At 40.2% G+C, this 19719-nt stretch overlaps 3 protein-coding genes across 3 annotated transcripts in view; all 3 read right to left on the reverse strand.

The window, feature by feature from the left end:
- Positions 1–19719, reverse strand: part of LOC146634776 (protein NLRC3-like) — a 239633-nt gene that overhangs the window by 30842 nt on the left and 189072 nt on the right. The window contains exon 1 of the mRNA XM_085378610.1: positions 11535–11653. Within this exon, the coding sequence (XP_085234736.1) occupies positions 11535–11653 (119 nt within the window). Of the gene's footprint in view, positions 1–11534 lie in introns of the transcript that reaches the window.
- LOC146634777 (neoverrucotoxin subunit beta-like) lies at positions 1450–2928 on the reverse strand. The gene is made up of 3 exons (XM_085349796.1): positions 2900–2928; positions 2148–2194; positions 1450–1985 (listed from the first exon to the last, which is right to left on the reverse strand). The coding sequence occupies exons 1-3, from the start codon at positions 2926–2928 to the stop codon at positions 1450–1452; spliced, it is 612 nt and encodes a 203-aa protein (XP_085205922.1).
- Positions 5659–8530, reverse strand: LOC146634778 (caspase a-like). The gene is made up of 6 exons (XM_085349797.1): positions 8495–8530; positions 8136–8312; positions 7819–8038; positions 7105–7214; positions 6662–6755; positions 5659–5720 (listed from the first exon to the last, which is right to left on the reverse strand). Exons 1-6 carry the CDS (start codon positions 8528–8530, stop codon positions 5659–5661), a joined length of 699 nt encoding a protein of 232 aa, XP_085205923.1.

Below are 19719 nucleotides of genomic sequence, written 5' to 3' on the forward strand. Positions count from 1 at the left end.
ATTGACATCAGCCTGCAGTCTGTGACCTAAGGGAACGGCAAACAAAAGGAGAGGGAAAGAAAACATGCAGCCTGCAGACACGTAACAATGTTACACACACATAACATAACATAATGTAATGTCTTCATATTTCTGGCAGGTGATTGTGGGAAAACGTGATTAACATATTTTTCTTGTTTGTGGATGAAAAAAGTAACGCTTATCAGGCTAAATAATTACTTGTCCTGTATCGACAGACAGAAGAGAAGGACAGGGCCCAGGTCCATATCAGTACTGTGTGGCTACTACTGGCATGTCCATCGAACAATTTTATTTAATTTCATTTTATTTTATCTATACAGCGCCAAATCACAACAACAGTCACTTCAAATTGTAAAGTAGGACTTACAATAATACATGTAAAGAAAAACCCAACAATCATTTTACCCCCATATAAGCAAGCACTTTGGTGACAGTGAAAAGGAAAAACTCTCTTTTAACAGGAAAAAAACCTCAAGCAGTATCAGGCCCAGGGGCAGCCTGATAGTTCAACTTAGTTTTTGCACTTGGTAAAGCAGAGATGCTGATCATTTTATTAAACATGAAAGAATTTAGACAGTTTTGAACTCTTAGTGATGCAACAGTGTTTTTTCAACTTTAGAACTGGAAGCAGAGTTTGGACCCGGATGGATCCTCGAGGCTCCTCACTACGATAGCCATAATGATTCATCAAGGTGTGCATCTTCGTAGCTTACCAAAGTCGCACTTTTTTTGAAAGATTTTTTAGCGCCGTGTACCACATAAAATCGGTTGGGGTCAGTAAGCACAACCAGAATTCATGCTCAAGGCACACCAGATTATAAGACGCGCTGTGGATTTCTGAGAAAATTAAAGAATTTTAAGTGGGCCTTATATAGTTTCAAATGAGGACTGAAGCCTTTGCTGTTTATTAGATCAGCCACATGTATTATGATCTCTCAATACAATCATATTCTGGCTATAACTGCACTTAAAATCTATTGAGCCAATCATTTCGGCTTATATAGCCGAAACATTTTCAAATCATGAGCTCCCAACAATGAGTGAAACAGTAAGAGCATGTAGAGAGTGTGGAAACATCCCATTAAGAAAGAGAAATCAACTTTGTTTCAATGAGCTCAGACTTGTTGAAAATGCAGAGGAGCTGGTTGTGAACTGAGCTTCACAGAAACACAGCATATTGATAGCTTTGAGTGGAAAAAGACAGAAAAAACAACATGTGGATCCTGGAATAATGGGAGCTTCCATCTTTAAAGGACTGAAGAGCAAGAAGTTTACAAGGAATCATTTAGAACAGCTTAAAACATCAACTGACTGAATGTATGAATCTGAAAATGTGTTTCTGGGTGAAAGAGACAGACATGTACAGACTGAACTATCTGTTCAACAGTCAGAGTGTTTCTCTAACAAGAGACACTCTTTACACTCCACTCAGCACAGAGTCACTGAGGAATCAGAACTATCAGGCCAGAGTGTAAACCCAGGATAAAGAGTTTCAGTGAATGTGGTGTTGAAGGTGTGGAGGTGGATCAGAGTGTCAGAGGAGACTCTGTAGAAGGACAGAGTGCCAGCAGGACAGTCCACATACACTGCTACTCTGTTAGAGACAGAGGAGGAGGAGGAGATGGATGTTCTTTTTCCATTATACCAGACAGAACGAGGACCATCATCAGAGCAGCTCAGGCTCCAGGACTGATGATTGCATCCAAACCTACAGTCTTTACTGCCTCCTTTCCTTCTGATTCTTTTGTAACTCACTGATATAAAAATGTGTCCTCTCCACTCGACCTCCCAGTAGCAGAGGCCAGTCAGACCATTTCTACAAAGCAGCTGAGGATAAAAATCAAATCTGTCTGGATGATCAGGATATGACTGAACCTCCTTGTCATATGTCACCTTCCTGTTGTTGTTAGACAGTTGGAGGTTTGTGTGAACTGTGTTTGTGTCAATTGTGAGTTGACAGGAATCTGATGGAGAGAACAAACACAATCCAGCTGCAGTTATTGATCCATCATCTGTTCATTGATTGACACTTTGATGATGACAGTCAGGATGAGTGATGTGACAGTTTGAAGATGGTTGAATGTGTGTTGCTTTGTTTTCATCAATCACATTAAAAACACACTTACACTTTCTCAAACCTGGTCTCAACCATTGGCCCCCAGCAGGCTCCACCCTGAAAGGAGAAAGGAAAGAAAGGAGACCAGATCAGACCAGCACAGTCTCTTTCAGCATGCACACATGGACACTGCATCGCTCTCATACACATACTGTTAGACACTAATAAAGGAACACTCCTACATTTTCATTGTCGTCATTATCTTTATATTCCTCTTCTGTTTAGCTAAAAAGAACACCTCCTTGCCTTTGCTGCCAGCTGTTTTCTTCTCTTAGTGTCAGTGTGGTTACTGTAGATGACCTCTGACCTTTGAGTGAGTGCAGCGTTTTAATGTGTTTTAATACTACCTGAAACCTGTTCATCTTGTGATTTGTCCACATGCACACAGAGAAATTTCTGCCTCTTTCATGATATTCCAATCAGCACATTAGAAACTATTATCAGCTATCTGTCTACATTTGTATGACTGGGATAAAGAGAGATTGAAGTGAAGGGGTAAAGTGTCTTAATATATGTCTTAACATTAAAAATGATCAAAGTCCCAAAAAATTGGTTTTCCCTAACCCTAATAAAAAAGCATTTTCATTCTTAATGAAATATAAATAAAATGACAAGTTTGATCATCATGAGAAATGTTTGAGTAGTAAAATGGACTGTTCTAATATCTGAATTTTGTGTTTTCAGACATGATACAGCTTCAGGCTTTTCCACTTGTGTGGAGGAAAGTAGGAAGATAAGAACTATATCCCCAAGTTATCATACTCCAAATGGACCATGTTCAGCATCTCCATTGCCGAAGCTGCTGCACTGAGTTGCGGCCGGAAGGTGTTTGGTTTCTGTCGTGGTGGTAACCCCCCAACCAAATGTTGGACACCAGACGTGAAGGAGTCCTATCAGGCTTGGTTGGCCTGTGGGACTTCGGAGGCAGCTGACAGGTAACGGCAGTCCAAGCTGAACGCGGCATGAGCAGTGGCTCAAGCAAAAACACAGATGTTGGAGGAGCTCGGAGAGGCCAAGGAAAAAGACTTTCGGACTGCCTCACAAAAATTCTGGCAACCCATCAAGTGACTCGGGAGTGGAAAGCGGTGCTCTACCTGCACTGTGTATAGGTGGACCGCTGCTGACTTAGACTGAGAAAATTGTCGGGCGGTGGAAGGAATACTTCGAGGACGTCCTTAATTCCACTGGCACGTCTTCTGTGGAGGAAGAAGAGTCTTGGGATGACCCCCCCCCCAACCTCTGGGGGTGAGGTCACAGAAGGCAGTTAAACAACTCCTTGGTGGCAGTTGTGGCTGAGGTGAGGCTCTGGATGTTGTAGGGCTGTCCTGCCTGACATGCCTCTGCAATGTTGCGTGGAGATCAGGGGCAGAACCCCTTGACTGGCAGACCAGGGCGGTGGTCCCCATTTTTAAGAAGGGAGACCAGAGGATGTGTTCCAACTACAGGTGATCACACTCCTCAGCCTCCCTGGGAAAGTCTATGCCAATGTGTGAGAAAGGAGAGTCTGTCTGTTAGTCAAACCTCAGACACAGGAGGAACAATGCAGTTTTCTTGATACTGCAGGTACTTGAGGGCGCATGGAAGTCTGCCCAACCAGCCTGTTTGTGTTTTGTGGACTTCGACAAGGCATTCAACCGTGTCCCTTGGTGTTTTCTGTGGGAGGTGCAGCTGGGGTGTCTGGCCCATTGCTACGGGCCATTCGATCCCTATACAACTGTTGCCAGAGCTTGGTTTGCATAGCTGGCAATAAGCCAATAAGCAACAATAGAGGCCAGTGTAAAACTATACCAGCACACTGCACATATGGCAACTGCCATATTATAATGTTGCAAGCAATCCCAAACTCCAGTCTTCTGTACTCCAATGTGCAGTAAGAAATCTATTATCCTCAACAGTTCTTTCCAGGAACATCATCTGAACAATTTTCAGTATAAACTTGCTGGTCCTGTCATAACTTTTTCTGGCATCACATGTTGCACAAATCTTTAAGCCACATTTAAACTGTTTGCTTGTCATATACTGTTTGTGTGTTTCTCCAGATATCACAGGATGTCTGATTCTTGATATGGAACTCATTTTCTGCATGAATCAACAAAAAGGCTAAGTTAAGGAGAGAGGAAATGTTTTTTAACAATTTCTCCTTTTTCAGGAGGGTTTTTGCATACCTGAGAGCTTCCAGTCTCTTGTGTAGTTGCTTCTCTTCAGGGAACCGGTGCTTAATTCCTGCAAATGCATCTTAAATCATAATTGGTCCATTAAACATTTGACAATGTTTTAACTAGCAAATCAAATCAATTCATGTTATTTTAGCAGTATGAGGGCTCTGGTCCCCCACAAGCATTGTGTTTTTTGGGCCTGTTGCAGTCTTGACCTAATTCTATCTGTAATTTTTGTTTTGTCAAATGACTATCATTGTGATGGCCATCATCATGACTACATATTACTAACACGAGTTAGTCATCCTGTTTCATTCTAAAAAATTAACCCAGTCAATCAACAACAACAACAAACTTTATTTACATAGCACATTTAAAAACCAGTGGTGTACCAAAGTGCTTAACATGCAAGAGGGTAAGATGAAGTAACAAGGAAGGATGAGGGCTATGGCAAGGTACCAAAATGTGCTAGCAGGTTGAATGGCATTAAAACACACAAAGGCAAAAGAATTGCATATAAAAGCATAAAAGAAGGCTAAGTGTAGAGGATAAAACAGTCAAAAAAAATTTTAAATGAATTAAAAGCCAAAGATAAGAATAAGCGTTAAGCAAACTATCAAGCAATCGTTAACTGGTAGAAAAGGCGAGGCTAAATAAGTGGGTTTTTAACCGCAATCTGAAGGAATGGATGGAATCAGACTCGCGTATAGCGATGGGGAGGTTATTCCATAAATCGGGTGCAGCCAAGGCAAACGTGTGGTCACCTCTAGTCTTCAGCCGGGATCTCGGCAGTACCAAGAGTGACTGGGAAGATGATCTTAATGCTCTAGTAGGGGTGTATGATCTAAGTAGCTCAATGAGGTAGCTTGGCGCTATATTGTTAATAATTCGGAAGGTAAGCAGCAGGATTTTGAATTGAATGCGGTACTTAACGGGAAGCCAATGCAGATCAGCAAGGACAGGGGTGATAGAGACACGCCGCCCACTACCAGTAAGGAGACAAGCAGCTGTGTTCTGAACAATTTGGAGTCTATGGAGGAGAGTAGAGTTAAGACCGAAGTACAGTGAGTTGCAATAATCCAACCTAGATGTCACAAAGGCGTGGATAAGCTTTCCAAGGTCCCTATGTGGAACATAATGTCTGGCCTTGCTAATAAGATGCAATTGATGGAAACAAGATTTAATAACAGAGGACACTTGTTTATCGAACTTAAAAGAGCTATCCAAAAATACACCCAGGTCACTAACAGTGTCAGTGAGGAAACTGTTAAAGGAACCGAGGGAATTCACGGAGTTGGCTACGGGGGACTCTACTGTCAAAGACGATAATTTCCGTTTTCCTGTCGTTTAGAATAAGAGAGTTACCTACATCTGTATGTCGTCGGCATAACAATGATGTGCGATGTTATACTTCTCAAAGATTGCACCTAAGGGGAGCATATACAGTGAGAAGAGCAGCGTGCCTCAAGGACAGATCCTTCAGGCACGCTGCAGGAAACAGGTGCAGCAGAGGAGAAATAAGGGCCAAAATTGATCGAGAAGGACCAATTAGAGAGGTATGACTTAAACCAATCTAGGGCAGCACCTCCAATGCCAACTGTGTGTTCAAGTCTCGCTAATAGGATGTTATGATCTACCATATCAAAGGCCGAGGATAGATCTAGTAGGACCACGATTGAAGAGCGTCCGGAGTCAGCAATCAGAAGAAGATCATTGAGGACTCTGAGCAAGGCCGTTTCAGTACTATAACAGGGTTTGTAAGTGGACTGAAATTTATCATAAATGGCATTCGCATCCAAATATGGCTGGAGTTGTGAAAGAACGATCCGAGGACTTAAGATGTAAAACTTTACGAATAAAATGAGTTAAAAAAAATTCACAGAGAGCAGGAGAGCACGCCAGTGGCATTTCAGGACAGGGGTTAACCAATGAATTGAAAAAATTCATGGTCTCAACTATGTTTTTGTGTGTGTAGAGCATTTGGGGGGTTAAGCCAGGGGAGATTACCTTTTTGTGAGCAGGAAGTCACACAAATGCACCCATATCCACACACACTCACTCACCTGCACATATATACACACTTACAGAGACACACATACACACACACACACTCAGTGCCCCCCCATGGACCATGTTGGGGGGGGGGGGGGGGGGGGGGTTGCAGTGAGTGTTTGTGTAAACTGTGTCACAGACTAAATGGTTGCAGGGGAAGCTGGTTTTTTGGAGTGGTCTGAGACCGAGGGCAGAGATGCTACTCTGAGATCCTCCCCTTGCTAGCATGTAAAAACCGGTTTTTGACTTGCTTTCTTCACAGAATAAGTCTGAATTTGCGGGCCTGTCGAAGCACAGACCCAACAGTGGTTCTTACCTGGAAATAGGTAGAAGTGTTTTGTCAGAGTGTCTCTCTCTTTGGTTGGCATCTGCTTCTGTTCAGAGGGGAAATCTTCAAATTGTTGCATGACCTTTGAGATTAAAATAAAGTTACAGTGATGTCTGACACAGCAGCTCATATTACAGAAAATATATATTGCAGTCATAGAGAGAGAGAGATGGAGACATTATTTCCATCATGTTTAGAGACAGGAGGATCATCTCTTGTTTTGCCTTGTTTCAGGTCACAACAAATGAAGGGCATTACAGAATTCTAGCCCCATTGCCAGCTACGAGCATGGGAGATCAACCTGGTATGAAATGGACTAGTAATAGTAGCCAGAAAGAAAATGCAAAAATATTTAGAAAAACTTAAACATGCAGAGAAAGAATTAGGAATAAATTCAGGTTAATGACCAGATAAAATACTGGCAAACTTACTTTTTTGAATAGTTCTTCAATATCATCTTGACAGCACCCCGTGAGGATCACATCACAAATGTAATGGAAGAAATTAGAACCATATTCTGGGTTTCTATATGAATAGGTGTCTACAAAGAAACAGAAACATAATTTGCTGCATTTAATTGTGTTTGTTATTATACACTATTATTATAATAGTTACAAGAAGCAGGATAACTTACGAGGTGTGCTCGAATGAAAACCAATGAAATCCTTTTCTATGTGTACTTTTCCAACTTTGGCAATGTTTTTTGATGGAGGGCCAGTGTTTTCTGTCCCCATGGATTGTCTGCTTGCATCTACTGTAACTACTCCTTCATTCTCTGAAACAAGAAAGATGTGTGCAAACAGCTATTCTTGATCATCTTCAGGTGCTCTGTTGTCATACTAAAAACGAGAAAAACTGCATCATGCGTATTTAACATCATTACATCTAGTAAACCATTAGTTTCATTACATTCTCCAAATTATTTTAAAGATTTCAAAAGTTTTGGATTTTCTTTGCCTGTAATTAATTTTGTTCATGGTTTTCTTGTTTCTTTAAAAAGAGACACTGACCTAAATGAGACAAACTAAACAAAATATTTCATAACATCACTACTACAACTATAACTGGTAATAATAATAATAAACACATGTGTAACAGTAATGTTCAGCATCTTTTTGGTGCATGTCAGGCTAGTTGATAATCACCTCCTCTACAGGCCTGAATGATTATGACCTTTGGCTTGTTCATTAGTGCAGGACAGTTCTTTGTGTTTAAGCGCTCATAAATTTTATCAATTTCAAAGTTCTTCAGGTCAGAGCCACGGATAGTTCCCAAGTCACCATGAGACATGAGAACCACAAACACACTGTCTGTGTTAAAGAGCTTTCGATGCTTGGAGAAACGAATTAGAGCCTCATCTATCTCCTGTAAACAGAAAAGTTGAACATGAATTTGATATTTTACTCAGTTTGAACATCAGCTAAGTGGAAGTGAAATAATGCTTTCTGTCTGTAGAATTTACCTGTGCAGTCAGGTCTTGGTAATATACCACTGCATAGCCCAGATTATAGAGCAGGTTGAGCACGGCTTGTGCGTCATACTCAGCACCGTGTCGGTTTGATTTCAGATCATAAAAATGTCTAATATTGATCAGCAGTGCGATGCGATTTGATATGGAATATTCAGTCACAGGGTAAATCTGAAAGAATATATAATTTAAAGGAAAGTCTTGAGATCACTGTAACAAACTTTATTTAAATTTTTTGTAATGCAGTCAGTTACAAATAGACAGTAATTAGCTTTAATTTAATATTAACTGCAAAAAGCTAAAGACAAGAGCTCAGTTAACAGATATGAGATGAGAATTATATGGTGACTCACCTTGTTACAATCTATGTCATCTGTGCACATCGCCATGTTTAATCTATAAACACATTGAAAGATATTTGTAGCTGGAGGACTGACTCAGCATCAGTTTATCAAATCATATCCATTTTTTAGATTATTCACTATATATCACATAATTTCTCTTCTTCGGGAACAGACAGGAAAGACAACAAGAAGGTGTACAAAAAGGGTTTTTTGATTACCTAATCACAAAAATAAAGTTAAACTAATACAAGACATGGAAGAAAAAAAAAACTTAACTCAAAAGAGAAAATAAGCCAAAGACTAGAGATAAGAAGCAAACTGAAGATGGAAGTGTGGGTTTCTCTACCTCATGCTGGAAGATAAATTATAAAAATAAAATAAAAAAAGATACTTTTCCTGCTTTCCCGGGAGGCTGGACATGAAAGCCATGGTTCTGGGTCAGTTGACCCAGCATTTTGACAGTCTGTGTTTTGTCGTCTGTTATATATTAAGTTTAACTGGTTAGTTGTAAGTTCATTTTTATTATGTCTCTGAGTAAACTTGTAATCAGTTTAATTTCTTGACCTTTGGGTTCCCTTTGTGTCTCTGTCCTCTGTGTCCCTGTCTGTGTATTTGTGTGCATCCTTGTGTCTCGTTTCCCTCTTCGGTTTCAAAATGTGCCAGTCTTGCATTACATCTTTTCCTGTTTTATTGTGAGTCTTGTGTCACATGTTCAGGGTGTTTAGTTTTTCTTCTTCTGTCTCGCTATGTATAATTTGCCTTAGCTTTGTTTCCCCATTTGTTTTCTGTTCCTTGTCATTCCTTGTGTATTTAAGCACTCTGTTTCCTGTGTCCAGCACCCTGATCTCCCTCATGGCTGTGTTTAGTTTAGGTGAGTTTTGTATTTCTGCCATCTCAGTAATAAAGCTGTGTTTTGAGTTTAAGCCCTGTCTGCAAGTCTGCATCTGGGTCCTATCCTGCCTGATTCACAGCCAGTTCATGGTAATGTCTGCCATCCATCAGGGGGGGGGGGGGTTTCGGTGGGGGACTTCTAAAAACACCCTCCAAACTTCAGTATTCACATGTTAGCAAGAAAACAATGATATTAAATGTAAAGTTCGGGGATAACCTGTTAAATCAGCTCTGAGCTAAGTAGTCTGAGAGATGAAACTTGATACTGAGTCCACCAGAGCCTTTGTTTGTTTTGGTTCCCATGACTAGGTTTGATGTTCTGTATTCTCTGTGTTTAGTATTCATTGTTTAGTTTAGTTTTTCCCAGTATTGTTATAGTTTAGTTCCCTCTTGTCTTTTCATTTCTCTGTTCTTTTCAGACCTGCTCTCTTTTGGTTTAAATTACAATTTTTTCTCATACCTGATTTTTGTCTATGCTTGGTTCCACTCCACGCACCAGCCATCCAGCCTCAGACAGTACTGAAGATGATGAGCTCTCAACCACCTCTGTCAAGCTCAGGGAGGACATGATCTACACTGTGGACATACTATGCTGTGAGTGGTGTATTGGGAGGCAATCACCCACCAGCTGCAGATACTTCTTTCTAGTGGACGGACTACAGTCATTGGTGCAGCTCAGCTGTTGCTGTGGCCAGAAATACAGAGTGGTGTTGGCACTTCAGCCTACTTGTTCGTCACCCATCACCTTTCTGGCAGGCTTATAGTCGGAGGATGAGGAGTGGAGAGCCTAGCTAGCACTTCCCTGTGTCAACTGGAGGGTCAGACGTGCTCCATTGCCACCGTCGGTCCCAGGGTTGGCCTATTTTGCCCATGCTGCCAACCTCCTGGTTGTCCCCCAGAACTGTGTTTTATTGTGGAATCTTGTGCTCTAATTGTTATTCGCTTTCAGATTTGTCTCGATATTTTAAATGTCTTCCATAACCACTTTCTTTCCTACCCAATTTTTACCATATCATGTAATATTATCTAGATATAAACTATGCTGTGAAAAATGGTCCTCAACACTCATATGTGATTCTAATGTATTCATATGTAATATTCTTTTAAATGCATCACTAATTAAGTTTGTTTTAAAATGTTATTAACATGGTTATTCATTTGTTGTTGAATAGAAGAACCCAGTTTTAAATTTTGCAGCTCTGTTTCCTGGTTATTATACAAAAACTATCATGTATTAAGTGGTTATAACAACATAGTTGCTTTCTTGTTTCACCTAACCTGTTATTTGTTGTTTATTAACGAGCCTTAATAAAAAGTGCAAGAAAAAAAGTGGATGCGGGACTGACTGTATCAGCTCCCCACTATCACATCTCACTGCTTTCAAAAAAATCACTTATTATTCAGGCTTATTTCCTACAGAATCAGACTGAATGGGATCTGGTGGACTCAAAATCATCACAGTAAAAAAAAACAAAAGTAAACAGCTAACACTGATAGATGGTCAATAATATACTTATTCATATTCAGGAAGTATATCAAAACAAAACAGAAAATTAAGTCTAAAATATTTGACTTGATCATTAATTGCAGTATTCCCCATTCTAAAATAAAAAAAATGTTAAGCGTGTGAAACTTTGCTGACAGTAACTGCTGTGACCTCTTTGTGCAGAAACTATAAACATTTTTGTAACTGCAACAGTACAGATTTCCCCACAGATATGAGCATCAATTTCAATTCAATTCAATTTCATTTATATAGCACATGTGTCACAACAACAGTCGCCTCAAGGCGCTTTATATTGTATAGTAGATCGTACAATAATAGATACAGAGAAAAACCCAACAATCATATGACCCCCTATGAGCAGCATTTTGGCGACAGTGGGAAGGAAAAACTCCCTTTTAACAGGAAGAAACCTCCAGCAGAACCAGGCTCAGGGAGGGGCGGAGCCATCTGCTGTGATTGGTTGGGGTGAGAGAAGGAAGACAGGATAAAGACAAATTTCCTTTTCAGGACAGCATCACTGTCCTGAAAAGGAAAATGACCAAGTCTAATATTTTATCTTTGTTTTTTCATTGTTTTCTTTGTAAAAAAATTCAGGCCATTTTTGTCCAAGAAATCATAAACATCTAAGGGAGCTCATTACAATTCTCTGACCTTGTTGGTCCAGGCTCATCACTGAAGTCTGGAGGTTGACCTTTGGACTGGTCACTGGTCACACATGGACAGCTGGATCTTGCAGACTCTACTCTGTCCTCCTCTTCCTCCATCATCATCTGCTTGAGGACTTCAGTCAGTCTGAGAGGTAAACCACAAACAGTTCACATTAACAGAAGTAACTGAGTTAGTCGCTGACCTCTGACCTGTCATGTAATCTAGAAACCAGGTCACATGATTCATAGCAGAGATACCTGAGCTAACCTGCTGAAATGTAAGACTTTCCAACAACAAAACACAAAAACAAGAAATGGACAGAATATTAGGCACAGCTCTGAGTGTTATGCACGCAGTACACTGCCATCTCCGACCTCCGTATGAAACCATATTAAAGCTCTTTTATGGCCACTCAGACACTTTAGGATAACATGATGTTCACACATTATATATGTGACTGTCATAGTTTAACACGTGAACTTCGTGCATGTAACATTCATGTTGAATCAGATCTCAGCTCCACATCAGCTTTGCTGAATAATCTAAAGTTTCTTTGACATCACGAATTAGACGCTGTCATGAACACACCTCCATGTTTCAGTTTTCCCTGATACACTGAACTAAGTCTTAATAATGATGATGAGCTCCTGCAGGTTGTGGCTTTATTCCTGGAGATGCATGAATCACATGTTTAATCCACATTTGGACTGTTTTGTCCCCTCAGTTTGAACTGAAGTCATTTAAATATGAGTGAAACTAAAGCATCAGCTGACAGCTGTAATCAGCACAAATCACCTGTCAGAGCTCACAGTATTTGACTCTGAAAGTCATTCACAGTCTGCAGCTCAAACTCTTCTTTGCTGAATTGGAGAACATTGTTTCTGTAAGTTTACAGAAAAGTTCACCTGCACTGATGTTCACATGAAGTGGATCCACAGTCAAACGTCTCAGCGTAGAAACACTCAGACCTGATCATTCTTTCCATGCTGTCCTTTATCTTAGAAATGCTCCAGTGTGCAGCAGTTTGTGCTTTAGCTGTGAGTGTGGACGCAGTTCACGGCAGGACATATTTGAAGCATTAAATTGTTCAGGTGTGTCCACTTTTACAGGGAGAAATATACTGCATATGAAGTGGAACACAAATTGCTAATTTTACTACTTTGGGAAATGTGACAGCAAGGTCTGAGCAGTTTTAGCTTTCATTTTACACGCATGGAAGCACCTGTCTAAAACTGTCATTCTATCCATCAGGTGGTGACAGCTGTGGTTGTACAAAGACTTCTGGTCCTTTACAAGTTTACAGGAAACACTTTGTTGCTGAGCTGATGGTCTGAGTCACTCATTTTGTCAAAGTGAATAAAAACTCTCTTTAGAAAATTATGAGTTGTGTAAAAAGATGATTAGCTGGAGTATTTTGTGTGTCCTCATTGGCTAATGATTTATTGACCAATCATTAGCCAATGAGGACACACAAAATACCCCAGCTAATCATCAGCAAAAGGTTTCGCAGTCACACATCATCACATCTGGTTTCTTCTAACAAAGATTGTAAGAGTTATCACTTATCTCCTGAGTTAAAACAACACTTATCTCTTGAGTTAACACTTATCTCAAGGCCTGAACCCTGAGGTCTAGATTTGTTCTTATCCAGCTAACTTCAAATTAATCTGGGTTTTCTGTGCTATGAAGGTTTGTCACTTATTCATCCTGGTAAGATGTGGGACCTCTGTGGAGAGAGAAAGTGTGTCTAAAGTCTCTTTGTTAGCTGATGAACATCAATAATAAGCATCTCTAGTAGCTCGTCGGTTGGCTTGGACTGATAACAGCACTTTCTTTGTTTTTTAACCCTTTAAGACCTACCACAGAACCAAGTCTGCCAAGCTTATCTTTATAATTTTACATGCTGTAGTGCCATTTTTGGGAGCATTTCAAGTTGCTATAAATGAATACAACCGTTATAGCCCAAATTTTAATGTTATGTATGCATTAAGTAAGTAAGAGAGGTTTCTAGTTAGTTTGAGGTTTATCCCTCAAAACTGTAAATACAAAAAACATGGACAAAATAGTTTCCAACAACAGGAAATTTATTTTGAGTGTCTTCATAGTTTAGTTTTTGAGATACACCAATTTTTATATACTACAGGAAAAATGAAAATAAATATTATAGTGCTAATTTGCCAAAAAAAACAAAACAGCATGTGCGTCAAAATTAACTATTTCCAGCAGTGCAATTTGAGTTCTAAGCATCCCAGAAATGATACAGAAAAGCATAAAGTCAGACATGATTTTTAAAAACACCAATCAAGGCTTAATATAAGCTATAAATATAAGCTCTAGCTTACTTGCTTCCAGTTTGCGGGGCCCCGCAAGGGACATGGGAGAAAAAAAATTAAGTTGAACTTTTGCGAGATCTTGCAAAAAAGACTGCATTCATCACAGGTCGCATTTGAAGGCCGAGTTGCTGTATCCTTTGTGACCCAACCTATCCAGAATTCATAGCACGGCGCAGCCATTTTTTTGCCAACAATGGTGGCAGCCACTTAGTTTTAATATTATTCTTTCTGGGTCACAAAATAAACTTTTATGATATTTTCAGGCGTGAATGTAGCTGTGTAAACTTCAAATACCTGCTCAGTTTATCAAGACATCACATATTTGTCAAAGTGCTCAGACATTTTCGAAGATGTCTGTTACCCACCAGCTCGAAGCTAACGGGAGGTCGAGGCCCACTACAGCCAGGGGGAACACCACACTCCCGGCACATTGTGCCTCAACCTCCCGGTCGGCTTGGAGCTGGTGGCCTCCGAAAATTTGCGAGATTTCTGTAGCAGTTCTACAGGGATTTAAAAAACCGAGCGAACCCTGCATTTTAAAGGGCTAAAAGGATGTCCTCTGTTATCAGCAGGGGGAGCAACCATAATGGAAGCTCATTTATTCCCTGCCTGCATTCATGGATTTTAAATGTATTCAGATTTTTCTATAATTATGCTCATATCACAGTGCTGAATGGGTGACGTGTTTAGCACCATCACCTCACTGTGAAAAGGTCCTGGGTTTGAGTCCACTGGCTGGCCGGGTGCCTTTCAGTGGAGTTTGCATGAGGTTAGGTTGACTACAACAAACTTTAAATGCTGGGATAAACTCAGCTCTATGCACAAACAGCCAGAAATAGACTTGGTTTAAGTAGCTGCCAGAGAGGAGGGGTGAGCTGCTGCAGCAGAGAGCCAGCTGCAGAGCAGGAGCCGTGAGCACTGCAAAGTGCTGAAGTGCAGAGACCACAGTGAAAAGCGACAAAACATTGTGAATTTAAAAAAGCCAAACATGAACATCTATGTGAGGTCCTTTGGGTTACAGTGTCATCAAATGTGTGAAAATTAAGCTTCAAAAGTTTCTACTCATCCTACGACATGCAGCACAACATGACTGATGGAAGAAAACATGAGCATAGACATCCAACAACATCCAGCAGTTAAATTAAATTAAATTAGTTGTAATGGGGGAATTCTAGTTAACCCTCAAATTTAGATTTAGATGGATAAAACTTCACTGTATGATTTTTGTATAACCTTTGTATGCTTAGATGACGTATGTGTATATGTCAGGATAATCTGGTGGAAAAAAACTGCTTAGTTTTGCTTAACAATGTTTCACTATGGCATGTGCTAAATGTTGACCAGTGCCTGAAGCTTCCTGAGTAAAGATAGTGGGAGTCTCTGCCCAGCAACAGCCTGTAGAACAGAAACCTGTTGCAACTAAAAGATACAGAGAGCTGTGTGTGTGTGTGTGTGGGGGGGGGGGGTATAAAAGGGGCGCTGTGATGGGTTAGAAAGCTCATTACTATGAGCCTGGGATTTTTTTTGATGTGTGTGTCTGTTCTCCTGCATGCAGTAACAAATACCAATAGAAAATTCCATGATATAGTCCAGGCTGGTTCCTGTGAATAATGATGCAGCAGTGATGTGAGTGCTGAGCTGTGACATGGAGAAGAGTCATGCACAGTTAGAGATGGTCGTCTCACCTCTGAGCTTTGGTCTGGCTCTCATGTTCCCCACACAGAGTGCTTTTAGAGGGAGGGGCTCCCTCCTCTCTGTCCTCACACTGATCCATGCTGCTCAATTCAGCTCACACACACTTTCTACCTGCAGAGGAAACACAAATCATTCATGTGCACATCAACTGAAATCCTGCTTTCCATCATCATCAGTGTCAGCTGGATGCAGTCAGACAGCAGTGTGAGGCAGAGGAAGCTGCCATCAGCTGCTCTGCTTCTACTATCAGTCCACTAGATGGAGCCGTGAAGCACACACGATGCATTCACTGACACACGCTGATTTTTTCTATTTCTATTTTCAGTTGATGCCACACTGGTGCTTTCTGACTGTGCAGCTTTAATTTAAACTGCAGGAGAAGTTTAGCAATTACAGCTCCCCCAACTGCCTCCCCTCCAACCAAAAACTGGAGGTTACAGAGTTAAACATGCTAAGATTTTTATTGGGAGTGAACAAGAGGGACTCAGAAATGTGTATCAGAGGGACAGCTAAGTTCAAATACTTTGGACACAGTGAAAAAGAGAGACTGACATCTGCACTTGATGAAAATCATGTGTACAATTTGTACACAGACATGATTTTCCATATAATTGTATTATTATATAGAAATACACTAGTACTTTTTATATCAACGGTAATATTAAAAAAAGATTTTTAAAACATTAAGTTCATCAATAATTTTATTCATTTGTAACACATTACATCTGTTGACATACCTGAAACTGATATCTAATTATCTTTACATGTTCTCAGTTATTAACAGAAGGGTGCAAATTTAATATAATGATTTTGGTTTGATTGATTGACTGTGATTAACAAATGCAACAACTACAACTACAACTTTTATTCACTCAGATATGCTGTGACGTTAAAATGTTAAAAATAATCTGTTATGCTGAGTTTTATTCTTGGACTACAGGACTAACTTTACCTTTCTGTTCTCTCCTTTAACCCTGTTCATCCTCTGTTTGAAAGTCTTTTGAATTCTCGTCTAAGACCAGCCTCTCTGCTGACTTTCATTCTACAAACAGAATGTGGTGCTGTGGAGATTTAGAGAAATAAATCTACCATGAACAAAAGAAACAAAAAAGAGCAAAGAGACTGATTTTCTTTTGGAACACAGATATATAGAAATGTTTAGTTTTTGTCACATTCAGGTTTGTGAAAAATGGAGAGAGGATCCAAATGCAGGACTTGCAGACTGGTTTAAAGTGTACAGGGATTTATTATGGAAGCTAAAGTGAATTAAACAGGAAGCACACAGAAGGTGTTGACGACGAGACGAGGAACTGGGGCAAAAAAATCAACCATCAGCTGTCAGCAGAGCAATATTTAAGTGAACACTTCCTCGTGTTTCAGTGTCACACTATGTGTTTCTTGCATATTAGCCAAGTTATTAACAATATATTCCACTCAGTTCCTCCCATTTCCATTCTTCTCTTTTTCATGAATAAATCTGCGTTCTTGTTAAAAGAGTGCATGGGCAGTCAGCATCAGGCTGCTTGCTGCTCCGCAGGTCCTCATGTCTGCTGACCATGACAGACTCAGACCTGATATTCTGGACACGACCATCTGATCAGCTCCATAGCCGTTCTAATCTTCACAGCTGAACATTTCCATTTGTCAGACTTATTTTTCTTTTGAACAGTTAATTTGTGTTTAATTTGAAACTGATTAAACGCAAGTATCGGGGCTATGTTCAGCACTTTACACCTCACACATTCGTTATGGAGGCAGAGCTATAAGTGTGTTTGAGGCTGCGACACGTTACTCTGACCTTAACTTCGTGAATCAATAAGTATACTTCATTACAACAAACAGAATTTTACCATTTATCAGTTCAGCCACTTAACACATCTACATGTGTAACTGAGACACCATATAAATGTATTTGACACAAGATTAGAAACACTAACTTAAAAAAAGCATCAAGTGGAAATTCATTCAGACTGAAAACAGTTCAAAAATGAGAAAATTCAAAGTGTTTAAAACTCTGGGACTAATAATGATCAAAAGCTTCTAACACTAGATGAAAACTCAGACTCAAATCCAGTATTAAGAAGCAAAAAGCACAATAGGCAAGTGACATCAAGACAAACACATGGGAATGCTGAAGAGTCCAAATAATGTCATGCCTCCATATGCAGATATAATTAACAAGCACAGGATTTCAAACAGGCTGAAAATGAGGTCTGTGAAAACCTTTATTTTTTTCTAAACAGCTTTTTTCGCAGTAACTGAGCTGGTGCTGCCTCACCTCGTGCTGTTTTTCACATCACTTTAGTAAAACCTGAATGTCGACTTCCTCAAAACAGGTTTTATTTTCTTTTTTACAGTTTAAAGGGAAGAGCAATGTTCCACCAGTGATGATCAGTATCTGATGGCTCTAAAGGTTTATACAGATTGATTTAAACCGGTTATCTCGGGAACACATGTTTCAGTGCAGAGTTACTAACTGTTAACCAGTGTGGAATCAATAGGTTCAAGATATATAGTTGTACTAGTAAAAACACAGGGAAATGTAACCTGACACGCTCCTCGACTTGTGCAAAAGAAGGCGGGGGGGCATTATACATTAGATGAATGTGCAGTAGTAGCATTGTATGCAGCAAGCAGCTGAATTCTGTAATCATGCGACTTCAAACACAACAGTGATCCAATGTTTGTCTCGAAATATGAGCTGAACATTTGGTCCAAACATCATAGAGCAGAAACGAACAGTACAGTTGTTTTTCCTCCTTTTATTTTTAGAGGCACATTGCATCCAACAATGTTGCACTACTGCCATCTCCTGGGTTTTACTGCTGCATCACTTCCATTTCCTCAGATCATCTTGATAAATTTGGTATTCTTCAAAAAATGAAAAATCTTTCCTTTCCCTTTATCATGACTTTACTGATTAATCACCTTTTCATACTGGAATTGACTAGTTCTACCCATTTCTACCCTCATCATTGTCGTTTGATCAACATACTTCCTGCAGCTAATAAGCACGTTTAGTCGTTTCCTTAGCATTGCACCTACATAAACCAGTCAGATGTTTCCCCATCCTAAAAAAAAACAGGCCATTCACAAAACAGTGGCTTGTTTTAGTTTTTTGTATTCTATAAAAATATCTCCCTCTTACTTATTATCCCATGCCATTTTCCGTAACTTCTTACTTTCTATCCAAACTATACTTTTGCTTTCAGAACAGTAAAGTTCCTAAAGACACACTGTTAAAGGAAGAAACAAAGCAAACTTACGGTTTCTTCAAACACACACATGAACAACAAGCTCCACTCCACCTGGACACTAAACATGGACACACAGGTGAGCTGCTTCCTGAGAGACGAAAGAACTCCATGTGAAGACGGTGAGAGGGCCACACCTTCATGTGCTGGTTTACAAAAATGTCGTCTAACTGCTCAGACTGGCTCAGAGTGAACAAGCTGATCACAGTGTGTCTCGTCAAACCATAAAAGAGTTTTAGCATACAGGTCAAAGGGTTATTGTCCCACAGATGATTCTGCTTGTTGTGGTTGTGACAGGTGCTATTTAGGAGAGTTTGTTTTTTAGGAGGTGGAGATGTTCTCAGAATGAGTGCATAATCAGACGCATGAAACAGCAGAAATGAGCTGAGCTTCTTTTTCTCAGCAGTGTGCACACAGTGAAAATGAGTACAAAGTAAAAAATGAGTGGGAGTGAAATCAGCCCAAAGTAACAGAATGAAGCTCACATGTAAAGAAGCACTAGAAGAAAACCTCCAGAGCTAACTGGTACTGGTAGGACTTCTCTGGCCGGGCTCCAGAGAGGCTAGCTGCCAGGCCAGGGCGGGCTCCACCACCAGCCAAAGAGGCCAGCTGCCAGGCTGGTCACAATCAGCCAGGGTTTCAGGTGAGCTCACTGTGAAACCTGGCCCCACGCAGGAAATGTGATTTCCTGAGATCAGATGGCCCAGGATGTGAGTGGGCGTTAAGGCGTCTGGGAAGGGATCTCAAAACTGGATTATAGATGGCAGAGAGTTGGTGTCATAAACCACCGCCTCTGTTCAAAGATGGTCGCTCACAGTGGACGCAAATGCTTCTTTCATTCCTCTTTCAAACCATCTGTCCTCTCTGTCCAAAATGTGAACATTGGCATCCTCAAAGAGTGACCTT

Source organism: Diplotaxodon limnothrissa, linkage group LG3 (genome assembly GCF_057381915.1).
Source record: "Diplotaxodon limnothrissa isolate DT_005_m linkage group LG3, D_limnothrissa_male_GT1.1, whole genome shotgun sequence".
Lineage (NCBI taxonomy): Eukaryota > Metazoa > Chordata > Actinopteri > Cichliformes > Cichlidae > Diplotaxodon > Diplotaxodon limnothrissa.